Source organism: Dryobates pubescens, chromosome 14 (genome assembly GCF_014839835.1).
Source record: "Dryobates pubescens isolate bDryPub1 chromosome 14, bDryPub1.pri, whole genome shotgun sequence".
NCBI classification, from domain to species: domain Eukaryota; kingdom Metazoa; phylum Chordata; class Aves; order Piciformes; family Picidae; genus Dryobates; species Dryobates pubescens.
The window spans coordinates 2,024,645-2,040,769 of NC_071625.1; the positions used below are offsets into that span (position 1 = coordinate 2,024,645).

A 16,125-nucleotide genomic window follows, 5' to 3' on the forward strand; every position below is an offset into this window, starting at 1 on the left:
CAGCTGCAGCACATCATTCTTCATCTTATTTTAAGCATGCTATTGCAGAGACACCACCAGCACTGCTGATGGGCTCAGCCTTGGCCAGTGGTGGAGCTGGCTGAAACAAGCTTTGTCTGACACAGAGAGAGCTCCCAGTGTCTTTTCACAGAAACCACTCCTGCAGCCCCCCTCAATACCTGGTCACAGAAACCCAACACAAATACTCATTTAATACCAAAAAAAAAGAAGTGTAATGTTTGTAGTTATGAATCTAGAGAGTTACATGCTTCTCTATACATTCTCTTATAAGTTTCCATCTTTATGGCAATATGAACCCAATTATTAATTAAAAGGTAAAGAATAATTGGGTGGATGGGCAAGATTGGGTCGATGGAAGACAGCAAATGTCACTCCAGTCTTCAAAAAAGGCAAGAAGGAGGCCCAGGCAACTACAGACCAGTCAGCCTCACCTCCATGCCTGGAAAGATGAAGGAGCATACACCCCATGAAGAGACAGAGAGCCCTGGGGCTGTTTAGTCTGGAGAAGAGAAGGCTGAGAGGGGATCTGATCAATGTCTGTAAGTATCTGAGGGGTGGGTGTCAAGTGGAGGGGGCCAAGCTCTTTCCAATGGTGCACAGTAATAAGACAAGGAACAATGGGTACAAACTTGAACATAGAAGGTTTCATCTCAACATGAGGAGAAAGTTCTTTACTATGAGGGTGCCAGAGCCCTGGAGCAGGCTGCCCAGGGGGGTTGTGGAGTCTCCTTCTCTGGAGACTTTCAAACCCCACCTGGATGCATTCCTGTGCAGACCACCCTGAGTGTTCCTGCTCTGGCAGGGGGGTTGGACATGATGTCCTATGGAGGTCCCTTCCAACCCCTAACATCCTGTGACTCTATGATTCTGTGATTTCAGCAAGAATCCTTTCCTCCCTTTCACACACACAGAAATCTTTTTAAGAAAACCTTTATTAAACCAAAACTAAGGCTAGAATACATTTCAGGAATGTAAACACTAACACTGTGATGTAGGAGTTCATCCCTAAGAGAAGTACAAATACTCACCAAATAGATCAAGCAATGGAAATACACTATAGAACTCTGGTATAAAACTGCTAATACCACTCAGTAACTTTATAAACACTAAATAGAAGTTATTTACATCCAAGATAGGAGATATTTAACAGCAATTTCCCTCTTATAGCACAAGCCATCATCCTTCTCTTGGGCAGCTTTGCTGAACATCCAGCAGCGCCAATGGCAGGCATGAGCTGGTTTAAAATAGGTCATCATTATTAAGGAACTGCTTAGTCTTACTCGTGTTAGGAACAGCAGTCCCTTTGAAAGACAAATTTTTCATGGATTACTATAATAAAACTCTCCTAAGCCCTTGTCAAAGAAAAACCTTGAGGCCTTGAAGACTGGCAAAAAATGTTACCAGTTCTGAACTACTCTTTTTTATTTAACCCAAGAACACAATAAGGAGAATATCATTCAATATCTTCAATAACAACAACAGAACAGACAACAGAGCCTTTACCATTCAATAACTTCCATAACAACAACAAAATAGACAAGAGTGCTTTTACCTATTTAATGGCCCCAGGAACTCATTAATTTTACTGCTAAACTTTCAGGAAATCCTTTCTTACTAAAAGAGTAAATCACAGCATCACAGAATTATGGAGGCTGGAATAGACCTCTGAGATCATCAAGTCCAACCTATGACCTAACACCACCACATCGACCAGACCAAGTCACTAAGTGCCACTGAGGCTGAGAGACCTGGGGCTGCTCAGTCTGCAGAGGAGAAGACTGAGAGGGGATCTGATCAATGTCTATCAATAGCTGAGGGCTAGGGGTCAGGAAGGAAGGGACAGGGACAGACTCTGCTTAGCTGTGCTCTGTGACAGGACAAGGAGCAATGGATGGAAACTGCAGGACAAGAAGTTCTACTTCAACATGAGGAAGAGCTCCTTTACTGTAAGGGTCACAGAGCCTCAGAGCAGGCTGCCCAGAGAGGTTGTGGAGTCTCCTTCTCTGGAGACTTCCCAGCCCTGTCTGGATGTGTTCCTGTGTGACCTGTGCTGGATTCTATGGTCCTGTTCTGGCAGAGAGGTTGGACTCAAAGATCTCCAGAGGTCCCTTCAACCCCTAACATCCTGTGATCCTGTGATCTCACTTGTAAATAAGTGGCCTACTGAGTGAAGAAATAGTTAACATCTGAGAAGTTAAGTTGGGGCACAAACATCAGATCCTGGCCAAATTCTACAAGAATCAGAACTCTTATTGGTGCAGAACAAATTCATACTGATAGTTAAAAATCTAACTAAATGTTTGTCTTCCTCCAAACAAAACCTGCTGCTCTACAAGAGAGTATCTGCGTTAAGAAGACTTCAAATACGTAACTCAGACCAACTCTTAGACAAGAACACTCAGTCAATTCTGTGGATGCCACGTTCCCATAAACACCACAAAGCAGCTAAAAACCACTTCTCTTCCAACCATGCCTACATAAATTTGAAATGTATCAATGTACAGCAGTGCTCAGCTGTAGACTATTACATTTCATTCATCTTTGGCCACCTGCATGTTCAGATATCAACCAGACAGAAAATGTCAACACTTTCAACAGCAATGATTTCCTCTGTGTTCTAACCTGGAAATGCCTTCTCTTGGCTCAGTGCCTTCACAGCACCCTCCAAAGTATTTTTTCAGATCAACCCTAAACAGGTCAGGAAAAGGCATATTTGGGGTTTCTGACACACATTCTGCAACGTGGACAATAGATTTCTTTAAAGGAAATGTGGATACTAGAGGAGAATTACTTTTTTTCCTTTCTACCATACTTCATTTTTGTTTCCTTTTATACCCTGCTAACTTCTGCCTCACTTGAAATGCCTTCTGATGTGGTATACACCTGCGTGGAAGTAATATCAGCAAGTATTTAAAATCAGAACCAGGAGCTCCATTCTCAGTTTTAAAAAGCTCATGTTGTCTACTCTACTATTTTATATCTGCAATGCTATACAGGGAGTTGGAAGAAAAATGAGGGCTGTCCTGAAGTGTTTTAACTTGGGTGTAAAACACATGCTCAATGTAAGTGTAATCCTCAGCCTCCTGAACGTGACAGTGATGCTGTTTTCCTAGCTGTTAGGTAATACACGGTTCAGCTGTCACTTACTGTGCAGCAGTGGGTTACCCAGAATGAAATGAATCATAATCACAATGACTAACCACATTAATGGGAGCCTGCTGAATCAAAGCCCACGTTCCCAAAATGTCTTAGGGCCTGATTCAGCAGAAATAGATTTGATATCTAGACCAGGCAACGCCTTCCATAAATACCTGTCTATCCAGGCTTTTAAAGCAAGGAAGTGCTGGGTTCAGAAGGCAGAGCTGTTCAGCAGTGGGTTTAACAGACTACTGTCAGAATCACTCAGCATCACAGAATTACAGAGGCTGGAATAGACCTCTGAGATCATCAAGTCCAGCCTATGACCTAACTACATCGACCAGACCGAGTCACTAAGTGCCACATCCAGTTTTGCCTTAGACACCTCCAGGGCAGCAACTCCACCACCTCCCTGGGCAGTCCATTCCAGTGTCTAATTCCCCTTGCACTGAGGAAGCGCTTCCTAACATCCAACCTCAACCTCCCCTGGCACAGCTTCAGGCCATGCCCTCTGCTCTTGGCACAAGATGCCTGGGAGAAGAGCCTGACCCCCACCTGACTACAACTTCCCTTCAGGTAGTTGTAGAGTGTGGTGAGTTCCCCCCATGAGTCTCCTCTTCTCCAGCCTAAACACCCCCAGCTCCCTCAGCCTCTCCTCGTCAGACTTTCCCTCCAGTCCCTTCCCCCCTCATTGCTCTCCTCTGGACCTGCTCCAACACCTCAATATCTCTCTTGCAGTGAGGGTCCCAGAACTGCAGACAGTACACAAGGTGAGGCCTCACCAGTGCCAAGTGCAGGGGCAGACAACCTTGTAAATACACACCAGGTAATAAATAATGGTAAAGCAATGGCTAGCTGACAGAAAAGGCATTTAAAGCACAGAAGATATTTAAAGATGATGTTGAAATCTGACTTCCACTGACAGCAAAAAAAGAGACAATGTGTGAATTATGGAGAGAAATTATCAATTTAAATTGAGCTTACAGTTTTCTTTGGGTCTTAAGGTGAGGCTGGTTTAAGTTTACAAGGAGTAGACAAATCCTGTGTTTGTAACTTCCTATCTAGCAATCAGACTAGCTTCAGCTATGAGATTCTATTATCTGCCTTAAAACATCCACGAATCATTCTTATTGATGAAAGGCATGGAAAGATTTTCTCTGCAGTGTACTTCTGTAGATGCTTAATCCTCAATGCTGGAAACATCTTGTATTCCAAGGTCTTCTTTTAGATCTCACTCTTTGAAAGCTTTCTGAATTTAGTGTAAGAGATATACCAAAGCCTAAGAATAACCTTGGACTAGAAGGGAAACACACTTAGGTTCCCAGCAGTGAGTCTCAAAGAGTAAATATATGGATAAATGAACATGCCCTGTTTAATAGTTGATTGAAATATAAGTAACTGATGCAGATTGGCAAACAGGCTGCTAAAGAAATCTAGACAACCATAAAAGTGAGTGCAGGTAGGGAAAGTGGTTATAGCATTCTCCTAAGACCAAAGATGGAAGAGTTACTATCAGAAGCAGACCTCTGAGCATGAGATTCACCTTCCCTAACTCAGTATGTCTACAAGGTAGACCTCGCCATCTGACACATCCACTCTATCTTCTTGCTAAGGCCATAGTCAAAAATAGAATCTGCAATTCATCCAGCCTATTTGAAAGGGCTAATTTAAGATGAGATGGATCACATCCTAAAGGCACCCTTTTATTTCCATTTGCTTTAAACTGAAATGAAGCCATTTCAGATGCAGATGTCTCACATTCTGGATATTCACAAAAGAACCAAAAGAATCCCAAAGATTCTCTGGGCTCAATCCGTAACCCAAGCTCTAAAGTGTTGTAACATGGGAATGGAAAAGATAGCAAAACTGAAGCAGTAACTTCATTAGCCAAGTAGTTCTGTAGGTGCTGGGCCTAAACTGATTTGGTTTTGGCTATGATTTGCTCTCCTATAAGGATTCTCTGGCATGTAGAATGTTGTGAGCAGACTTTTCCACAGCCGGGAGCGTGGAAAATCCCTTTCTACCACCCACTTGTTATTTGCATTAGACTTTGGGTAATTAAGTATCTTTGGGACACTGAATTTTGAGATACCATTTTGTCAAATTTGTTGTAAATTAGCCAACAGCATTCATGGACTGAATAAATATTGCAGGGGATGTCACTGATTCCCTTGCTGTAAGGGGATCCCTTAGTGTAACAGTTAGAGAATCACAGAATTGTTAGGGTTGGAAGGGACTTCAAGGATCATCCACTTCCAACCCCCTGTCATGGGCAAGGACACCTCACACTACAGCAGGTTGCTCACAGCCACATCCAGCCTGGCTGCAAACACCTCCAGGGATGAGGCTTCCACCACCTCCCTGGGCAACCTGTGCCAGGCTCTCACCACCCTCCTGGGGAAGAACTTCTTCCTCACATCCAATCTGAATCTACCCATTTCTAGTTTTGCTCCATTCCCCCCAGACCTATCACAAGCTGACAAGTTGGTGCAAGATCTGTGTTGTAGACCCTTCTCAGCTTCAGGAGATTTGAACCCATCTCTCTTTTCTCTAAGGAACAAGATATGGGCAAAACTGGAATAAGATTATTCTGCATCCTAGCAGCGAAGTTGTGCAGCTGTGCAGTCAGGAATCTGAATGTATGGACAAGGAAGAGAAAGTCTAAATAGCTCTGTGATTAGGATACTCTCCAGAGGCAAATCCTCCTTCTTGCTCCAAGGGTTGTTTGTGCATTTTATTTAAGCACTTTAATGCAAAATTCATAAGGCATCTGATACAGACAGAATACAACTCAGCAGGGATGAAGACAAACACTCTGCATAGCTGAGGTAATCAACTTCAAAACACAAAATGAGGAATGGCTGATTCTACAGCAGCACTAGAGAAAAGAGTAGATCACAAGCTGACCATGAGCTCATAATGCTGTACCTCAAAAATCCTCAACACACATGGCACTGACTGCACAAGGAAAGTGTTCTGTGCAAAGACACGTGGCGCCATCCTTCTGTTTTCCCTCTGCACTTTAGCTTGGAATACTCTGTCTGGGTTTGGACATCATGTTTCAAAGATGTTCAGTTAGGAAGCATACAAAGAAGAGCAGTAAGAATGGTTGAAAGTTTAGATAATATGACCTGTTGAGTCTACAGAAAGACGAGAGAGAGTCTAGAGAAAGCAGAGAGTCTACAGGAGAAGATGTGATCACTCCTGTGAAATATGTAAGAGGTTGCTGCAAACAGAAAAGTAGGACTGCTCTGCATTTTTCCACTGAGGACAAAGTAAGCAGCAAATGGCAGGAAAGAGATTTAGGTTTAGCAGTAGGGGGGGAAAAAAACACTAATGGTATGGATAATGCTTCTGACTAACTGAAAGAAGTAACCTAGGGAGTTCAAGGCATCTCCACTCCTGCTTTACCCTCAGATCTCTTTGGCCAACACCTCACCTTCTCCTCTGCAGACAACACAGCTCTTGCAGAGCTGCTTAGCTCAGATTCTGTGCCCTTTTCTCAGCCAAGCAGCCTATTTATTTCACTGGCTAGGTGGGCCCTACAGCTGGGCATTACTAGAGAAGACAAATAAGTGTGAGAAATTGCCATCTTATAGCTGGCCATACTCTGAGGCAAAGGGTGAATTGGAAGAGCTTTGGAGGTCCCAACCAGCCCTGTTTTCTATTGTTGTATGTCTTATGTGGGCTTTAAGCAGATCTAAAAGCATTACTTCTTCTCACTCCTCCTTTCTGTAAAGAGAAAAATGTGTAAGTGCACCAGGAGTCAGGGTAACAGCACATGGGGAAAGACTTCTGGCTGACACACTGGAGTACTCAGTTCTGAAGTTATATGAAGGATGTCAGTGAAACACTTCCCAAAAAGGTTGACTGCTCCTAACTGAACACTCCTATTTCAAAGCCAGAACACTTGATGTCCCTTGTCTACATTAACTAATACATACTGTGCAGAAAGCCTGCCCCCACAAATGCTCAGAATCAGAAAGCCATGCTACACCAAACAATGGTGTGTGGCCTGTGAGACATTCTGTGCACAAATACAATGTAACACTTGCTGTAAGGAACCACTCACCTTAACGTTATTAATGTTTTAATAAAGAAAGAAAAAGCCAACGGAAAGTATTTAGACAACTTCACATGAGCTTTAAGGAGAAAGAATTAACCCTCTAGAGACAGTTAAAGAAAGTAAAGAAAAAGGGGAAAAAGGAAAGTAATCTATGTTTTATTTAAAGTTTCAAAATGTCCATTATGAATTGTCTGAACAGACACACTCAGCCTTGTTTTGAAACACAAGTTCAGCTCCTGCTAAGTCCTGTGAGAACAAACAGGATATCTCACTGTGATTTTAATGGAAGAGAGAAGTCTGAATCAAAAGAGGAAAGTCTAAAGCAAAGATGTTCTTTAGGCTCTCGTATCCTAACTTCAGAACTCCCACAGGCACATACAGCAGGCTATTAGAAATTAGCAAAATGCATTACTTTAATTTCAGTTTATCAAAATGCAACTAAGGTCCCTCTGCAAACATGCTTAGGCAGACAGATGTGATGCCAGCTCACACTTGAGTTCAAGAACTAAGGAAGAACTCTTCCACCTTTGATGAAAACAGCAGGGAACAGTATAAATTACTTTGAACTCTTACTCTCCAAAAATCATATTTATTGACTCCTTAAATGCACTCCTTCTTCCCTATACAATTTTGTACTGTTACATCAACTCTCAACCTCAGTCCTGACTGATCCCACTGCAGCTACCCTGGAGAAACAACCTGGGGAACTAGGCAAACATAATACACAGGAGTAGCTTTCCAACTCAGCACTGATTCTGCAACTCCTCTGTACAACAGAAGTTAATAAATCACGAGATGTAGTTGCTGAAGTTTATTGAGTTGACAAAAGCATTACCAGACTAGATGTAGACTGCTCTTACTAACAGACTGTGATAGACCCAGAACAGGCAGTTATACTTTAAGGACATAACTGTTCCTCCTGCTACACCATAGTCCTGTGAAAGAGACAAAATCTAAACTCAGTAAGCACTGAAAATGGTGTGGTTTGATTTGAGCTTAAACTTTTGAATGGGAATTGATTTGTCTGAAGGACAACTGCATTTGAATGCCATTTTTAAACACTCTGGTTTTAAAGGGATTCTTCCTTCTTATGAGTCTAAATTAAGGAGAGTCTCTGCTGCTCACTTTCAAAGAAATTGGGCTGTCTGTGATAACTTGTAGCTATCAGCCATGATATAATAAAGCATATGCTTACGACAGCCCACAGGATCTAATCCTAACTCAAAAGATCATTGCCACCTCAGACTTCATCATTAAGGTCTAGTGTCTGCTGCAGTCAAACAACTGTAGATGAGATCATAACTTGCCATTTCTTGAGCTCCTGTCAAAAAAAAAAGGCCATCAGAGAAGATTTTCAGGAAAAAATTATAAAAAAGGGGGAGGGAGGAAGACAACAACTCAGGAAATATCTCTCTTGAAAAAGGTAGGGCCTCATGGACCTACAAACTTTTCTAGCCTGCTGTGAACACTACAGCAAGGCTTTAAGGAAGCCAGTAAAGCAGAGGAGTGAGAGGTGGCATTCAGCTGAAGAACATTCCCAAGACTGTCAAGCCTACCTCACAGATAAAACCTGAACATTTATATGCATGGCTCATTTCACATCCCACTGGATTAAATATCAAAGTTCAAACCATTATATTACTTTATCCTCCTCATTACAGAACTTCAAATACACTGCAAGTATATTAAAACTTCACTGGCAGAGTAAAACCACATTTGGTATCAGTTCTGTAGTATCCTAACACTTCTGTGTGTTTCTGCACTTACAATATACACACTAATTAGGCTGTTGTTTCAGTGGAAAAATCAATTCTTTGACATTCTCAGTTATTTAGACATTACTCGGCTCACAGATGCGTGCAGACGAAATCCAGAACGGACCCTGCAGCTCCCTAACCTCACCAGAATTCCACCAGTCATCACTTCATGTAAGACAGCCCCAATGACTTGAAGTATGATCTACACTCTTGTCTTTAAGGTGCAAAACCAATTGTTTCCTTCTTTTTGTCCCAAGGAATGTAAAAGCAGGTATTTCACATGCTTTCAGGAAGCACACACCAGCTGGTGTCTAATACCTGGTTTGCAAGCTCTTGGTTAACTAAACCCTGTATCAGCTTTCCTCTTTTTTGGCTCCATATGATGTCAGGCCTTACTGCATGCAACTCATCATAGAATCACAGAATGGCCTAGGTTGGAAGGGACCTTAGAGAGCATCTCCTCCAACCTCTCCACCATGGGCAGGGATACCTCACAACTAGACTCAGCTGCTCAAGGCCTCATTCAACCTGGCCTTGAATACCCGCAGCGAGGAGCCATCCACAAGCTCCCTTGGGCAGCCTATTCCAGAGTACCACCACCCCTGTACTGAAGAACTTCTTCCTCAGTTCCAGTCTAACCCTGCTCTCCCTCTCCCTCCCCTGGTCCTGTCTCTAGACACTCTCATGGAAAGTCCCTCTGCAGCTTTCCTGTAGGATCCCTTCAGCTATTGGAAGGCAGCAATAAGGTCCCCCTGCAGTCTTCTCCAGGCTGAACAACCCCAGCTCCCTCAGCTTATCCTCATAGCAGAGGTGCTCCAGCCCTTGGATCATCTTTGTGGCCCTCGGACTCTCTGACCACTCTGTGTCCTTCTGATGATGGGAACGTCGGAACTGGACACAGTATTCCAGGTGGGGTCTCACAAGAGCAGAGTAAAGGGGCAGAATCACCCGTCTTGAATGCAGGAACAGCAGCTCCATTTCAACCTCCTGAAATTTTACTCAGTGTAACACTGACATTAGCAAACCCAGTAACTAGTGTAACCTCCAAATACATTCTGCTTAGTCACTAAGAGGAAGTACTACTGCTAGCATGTGTAGACAGTGCCCAAAAGTGTGCTAGATGCTTTAGAGAGCAGTTGCAAACACTGGGTCTTCTTGAAGAGCAAAGGTACAAGCCCTAACATCCTGACAAAGGCTACCTACAGCATAAGATGTCTAAATGTTAAGAGAAAGGAATAATGATGGTTTTGAGAGGGGCCCAAAAGGCAGTGGAAATTGTTAAAACACAAGAGTGGGGAGATGATAAAGAATATTAGCAGAGAGGAGAGAATGAGGAACTAGGAAGGGAAAAGGGTAGGGAAGAAGGTAGGGCAGGGATGGGGACAACTATCTTTCCCGACTGTGTATTTTTGTGTAACTTCTACTATCATTTATTTTCACTGCAAACAGTTCTCAGTTTTCAGATCACCCTAACTATGTTTTATTTTAAACATGGAAGCAATTTTTTTTAATTTATTTTAAATACAGCAACAAGAGCAAAATGTAGAGAGGGGTAGCAATGGACTGTTCTGATCAGCACTCTAGAATCAGACAGATCATAGAATTGTTAGGTTGGAAGGGACCTCAAGGATCATCCAGTTCCAACCCCCTGCCATGGGCAAGGACACCTTACACTACATCAGGTTGCTCACAGCCACATCCAGCCTGGCTTTAAAAACCTCCAGGGATGAGGCTTCTACCACCTCCCTGGGCAACCAAGTCAATAATTGTCACCTACATCTCTTTTGTCCCTCCCTCCAGCCCCACATCCAAATCCTAAACATGATGCTTTTAAAGCAAAGCAAATCAGACTTGCTGTTTGTAATGCAGGATAATTGTTGGTAATTGTTTATCAAACAGTGCAATAGCTTTGTGAGCCAGATATTTACACTGCTGTGACTCACAGCCATCAATCTATTGCCTCCTCTCCCCTAGACCCAGCATCCTGCCCCACATCTCACCCACTCAGGTTGCTGTACAGAACCCACACAGTCTAGCTTATCTGAGGTCTGCTTGTCAGAGATTTTGTTTCAGTCATCTTAGCTGCCCAGTTTTTACCATGGCTGTGCACTCATGTGCACAGCAACTGAGCACACACAAGCCTGCAGCCAGTTGTACTTTCTTAAAGTTTACTCTGGACTAGAGAGTGGTGTCTAACAGAGAAACACAACCACCAATCTCTGGCTAGCACCCCATGTTTCCACCTGCCTTCCACACCTGGATGAAACAGAAGATCAATGCCAGCTGATTTGAGCCCCAGACATGTGCAAAAGAGACTTCCTACAAGGACCTCACAGTAAGCCTGTGCTGCTTTGCTAATATGTGAAAAGCTGAATGACTTCATGAGGAAATTTCTCTTGGGTAAACTTGTCTTCTCTTGGGCCAAACTGCCCATACCCACAAAAAGCTGAAATGGCTGCACTTACAGAGCTGTGAATCTGACTTCACAAGAAGAGTATTTGATCTTTAGAATAGTTAGGCCAAGAAGCTGGAAACTCAGGATACTGCAACTAGAGAAGTGTACATGCACCTCTCACAGGCTGAAGCACCAATCTTTACAAATGATATCCGCACCCTAACATCTTCTACAAATCCTCTTTTCCTGTGAGCATTCTCTCAAGTCAGTCCTTTGACACAGGAAAAACAAAAAAGGACACAGGAAAACCACAAAAGCACAAGACTGATCCCATAAATGAATCTCTGTGGAGGAAATGTGCTCTCTAAAATCTGATAGAGAGCTTACACACACACCCCTGAAATTTACAAGAGGAAGTATGTGCATAATATAAAGGAAAAGCCACTGGCAGAAGTTCTATGCTACAGCCAAGAGAGTTATAACATCCACAAAGATGAAAGTTGAAAATACTTTAAATATTCCTGTAACAGCAGAGGACTTCAACCCAGTGTACAGACAGAAACTCATTCTCTCTGAATGTCATGCATTATGCATATTAAATGTTATGCAAAATATATGTTCAGTAACCTTGCCCAAAAGGCACCTTCTTAGTACATGACATTCAAAATGCACTCCAAGGGTCCCAGAGATTCCAGAGGAGAGAGACAGTCAAAGCAGCAGAGCCCGCTGCCCAGCCTCCTTTGTCAAGTGTCCTCTGCCACAGGAACACAGTGCACAACTGTGGCTAGGTGCATTTCACAGACCAAACCAGGCCAAAGGAGAGAGCAAATCTGGAAAGCTTCTGCTTCCCATGCCACCGTGTTCCAGCAAATCCTGGCAAGAATTCATGCTGACCTGACCACTATTAGTTGCTACAGATTACAACTCAATACCATCTGCATTTCCTTCCCCCAAAAAGAGTAAAACAAGCATAAGGAGAAGTTCTGTGTCTATTTTAAATCCACACATATTTACCCCAGGGAGTGAAAAGGGAAAGAATAAATAGTCCACATTACAGATGTGAGTCACACTACTTAATGCACTTTTGGAAGATGCTCAAATACCACAGCGATGGGCACAGCGAAAGAACGTGAAAAGCACAAAACAGAAATAGAATGGGGGAAAGGAAGCAGAGCCCAGAGACCAGCCATTCACACTGACATCTGGGCACCAGAAATTATCAGATACCATTTACATTACAGAAAAAAATCCGAGGAAACCCATGCTGTCCCCCTTTCTACAACATTTGTTAATACCTCTAAATGTCAACTCTTGTTTGTGGCATCTTTTTTTGTCCACCCCCTCCCCCACCCACCCTGTTTCTCCACGGAATGAAATGACACAATTTTATTGCTTAGTCAGACAAAAATACCTTCCACTTCAAAAGGAGCTTGCCTTCGAGGAGAATTACACTTGAACAAAGACTGCAGGATTTAGCTCTATATTTATCTCTGTGCAATAACAGCAGTTCATTCATATAAATACGGGGGTGGGAGGCGGGGGGGGGGAGTTCTTTTTTCTTCTTTCCCTTCTCTTGACAGAAGGAAAACATCTGTCAAGAGAGTTAAGCTCAATAATATCTACCTAAAAACGCAGAACAAGCACTGGTGTGACTGTGGCGGAGGGTGGTGCGCAATAAATCTGCAGCTTTCTTCAGAATCAAGATGTACCTGATGGTTCAGGGGGTCACTTCACTTTATGAGAAATGAAACCAGGGAGTTACTCATCTGACACTGGATCACTTTCAGGTATCCTGTAAAATATTGAGGGCCAGCCCTCTAAATTCCACTGACAGCAGCATTTTCCTGGGAGAGCTGTCCTAGGCTATCCTCTGGGTATAAACTTTAAGCCATACCATTTTCCTCACAGCTTTCATGGAGTTCAACAGTTTTACAGTTTCTCTTTAGATTTAATAAAGACCACTGCCTGCTTCCAAGATTCTGCAGACTACAAAAGGAAACACTTCTGTTTAGTTTTTTTCAGTTGGCTTTACTTTGTCATTACTTGAGACCAGTTTATTCTTCACTTGTAGGCTTAACAGTTCAAGCTGATCCTACTGTTATACTGAAATCATGCTTTATATTGCACCATAAATATTATCATCTGCAACAAAGGGTGCCAGGAGCCTTCCTTAAATATATAACAGCAGCATTATGGTTTTAAACTGCAACATGAATAAACTGTTATGTCCATTCCTGTTAGTGGGTTGTAAGAGGACAACAATTTGCATTCATTTTGGTATGTCACACAATTTAGCAACGTAAAGGAGTCTAAATTGCTTTAAAATAAAAGTATCACAATAGCCAGCAAATTGTACAGCATGAGACTCCGAGGTCGTGATCAAACAAGATATGGCACTTCAAGTGCTCACATGATGCTCTTCAAATTGTTCACCCAGCAAAAAGTCTTTGAAAACAGAGAGAGAAGTGTTTTTAGGAGAACACCTCACAGTTTAGTAGCTGCCACACAAATGATTCCTTAAGTTTTCGTTATGACAATAATGCAATGAATCTTGGAAACAGACTTCCAAAGTCAGCACCTAAAGCCCAGAAGACAGCTTCCATGTACTGAGTGTGAAGGGCCAGCTGGCTGCAGTTAGTATCTCCAAGACACAACACTAATTTTGGTCTAAAAAAGCCTTAGCACTTCAGCTTCACCGCGCTCATAAAACTCATGTCCACAACAGTAGCAGCTCTGCTAATTTTTAAGCTCTTAGAAGTCAGCGCGATCACCCCGCCAGGGAGGGAGAGCAGTTATGTCGAGTTTACTCTGTGCCTCGCAGCCAGGTTGGGAAGGACACTGCTCTGCGGGATCGCCGCGCTTCCAGCCAAACTGAGTTCCCCCGCGGGGATGGGGCACAGCCCGAGCAAGGGGAAAGCTCACGCTTTCCAGCTCCGCTGCTTCACGCAGCACCCGGGCAGCAGTGGCAGAACGAGACCCCGCGACACCGGCCCGGGGCCGCCTGGCTCCGCGCACGGCTGCAGGGGCGGCGCCGCCGCGGACAGCTCCTGGTGCTGAAGCCGGGCGGCCGCGGACGGCTCCTGGTGCTGACGCTCGGCCGCCGCGGACAGCTCCCGGTGCCGCCGCCGCTCCCTCCCTCCCAAACGGCAAGGCGCTCCGCTTCTCCCGGCGCCGGGCTCACGCTTGGAAAGAGCAGCGGGGCGCGGGCGGGCGGTAGACACGTTGTCGGGGGAAGATGGCGGCTGTGGCAAACCCACCCAGCGAGACGGCCGGAGCCTAGGCCCCAGCGGTCCCTCTCCGCCCCGGGCGGCCGCGACAACGCCGGGCAAGGCTGCCGCCGCCAACCCGGAGCCCGCCGCGCCCCCGGGACGGAGCCCGATGCCGCCGATCCGCCCCCTCCGGCGGCGCCAACCGCCGCCTCGACCCACCCCCCCTTCCTGCTGATGGCACACGCCGGGTGAGAACGGCACCTGTGCGGCCATGTTGGCCGCTTTGCCCCCGCCAGCGCCGGGGCATGCGGGGCCGAAGCCGCCGCCCGCCCCGTGGAGGGCGGCTGAGGCAGGCGGAAAGCCGGGGCCGCGGCGTCCTGACTGCCCGGCGGCCTCCCGGCCCCGTCTCCGCCCGCTCCCGCCGTGGCAGGTCCCCCCACGCCATTCCCCACACTCGCCCGGCGCCGAGCAGCCGCCGGGACATGGCCGGCGACAAGAGACACCCTTGCCCACCCTCGGCCGCCCAGCTCCACTCTCTCCCCCCAGCCTTGGCGCCTCTGAGGCCGGGAAAGAGACCTCCACGCCCATGGGCCAGGAGGACGCGGAAGGGATGCGCCCGCCCTTACTTGAGCACGGATTGCTCCTTCTCCTCTTCCTTCTTCTGGCGGTCCATGACGGCCAGAATGATCTTCCGTTCTTCCTCCGTGAGGTGGCTGAGGTCGGGCATCTCGGGCTGAGAAGACGGAGGAGGCTGAGGAGGAGCGGGGCCGCCCCGGGGCCCGGCGGGAGCCGACATGTTTGGTGGGAGCTCACCGCTGCTACGGGAAGCGCTGCCCTAACTCCTGCGGCCGTGGCAGCACCAGCGGGAGCGGCCACAGCCGGCGCCGGGAGAAGCACATACAAATCAATACCCTGTAATCAACCGGCAGCCTAATGACGGCCCCGCCGGGGAGGGGCGGGGTGGCCGGCAGCCCCGACCTCGCACCCACCCGCCCGGCCGCTGGCTCGCCGCGGGGCAGCAGGGAGGACGGGGACAGAGGAGCCTGGGGAGCGAGCGGGAAGAGGAGAGGACAGCACCGGGAGAGGAAGGGCCAGAGGCAGGGTGGGGAGGGAGAAGGAAAAGGGCAGGATTAGTCGCGGGAGCGCTGTGGTTTGGGTGCGAGCGAGATTATCCTAACCCCGAGCACCCAGCGGGGAGAAGGGGGACGGAGCCAGTGGCGGGGGGGCAGGAGACAGGGGCAGAGGCTGCCGGGGGGACTAGGCGGGGGGCGTGCGAGACCGAGCCCCGGCGCTCCGGAGCGCGCAGTGAAGGGAAGCCCCAGTGGGCTAGCGCCAGTCCCGGCCGGCTGCCGCGGCTCATAATTCCTCGCCGCCGTCCATGGAGGGGGCCGCGGGGCTCCGCGCCCGCCTCCTGCCGCCGCCGCCTCCCGCCGCCTCTCCTCGGCCGGGTCGCGCCGCTTCCTGCCGCCGCCTCGCTTGGCTGGTGCCCTCTCGGCTGCAGGATGGAGTCCGCCTAACCCATGGCATGGCGGAGAGCCG

At 46.4% G+C, this 16,125-nt stretch overlaps 1 protein-coding gene across 44 annotated transcripts in view; it reads right to left on the reverse strand.

Annotated features, from left to right (window-relative positions):
- RIMS2 (regulating synaptic membrane exocytosis 2) overlaps window positions 1-15,486 on the reverse strand; it is a 379,504-nt gene extending 364,018 nt beyond the window's left edge. For 29 of the 44 annotated variants that reach the window (XM_054167277.1, XM_054167270.1, XM_054167300.1 and 26 more), the window contains exon 1: window positions 15,213-15,432. In XM_054167277.1, coding sequence (XP_054023252.1) covers window positions 15,213-15,382 — 170 coding nt within the window. In that variant the 5' untranslated portion in view covers window positions 15,383-15,432. Of the gene's footprint in view, window positions 1-15,212 lie in introns of all 44 variants that reach the window. The other 15 variants (XM_054167301.1, XM_054167288.1, XM_054167286.1 and 12 more) reach the window with 1 other exon arrangement.
- Between the last annotated feature and the right edge of the window lie 639 nt (window positions 15,487-16,125).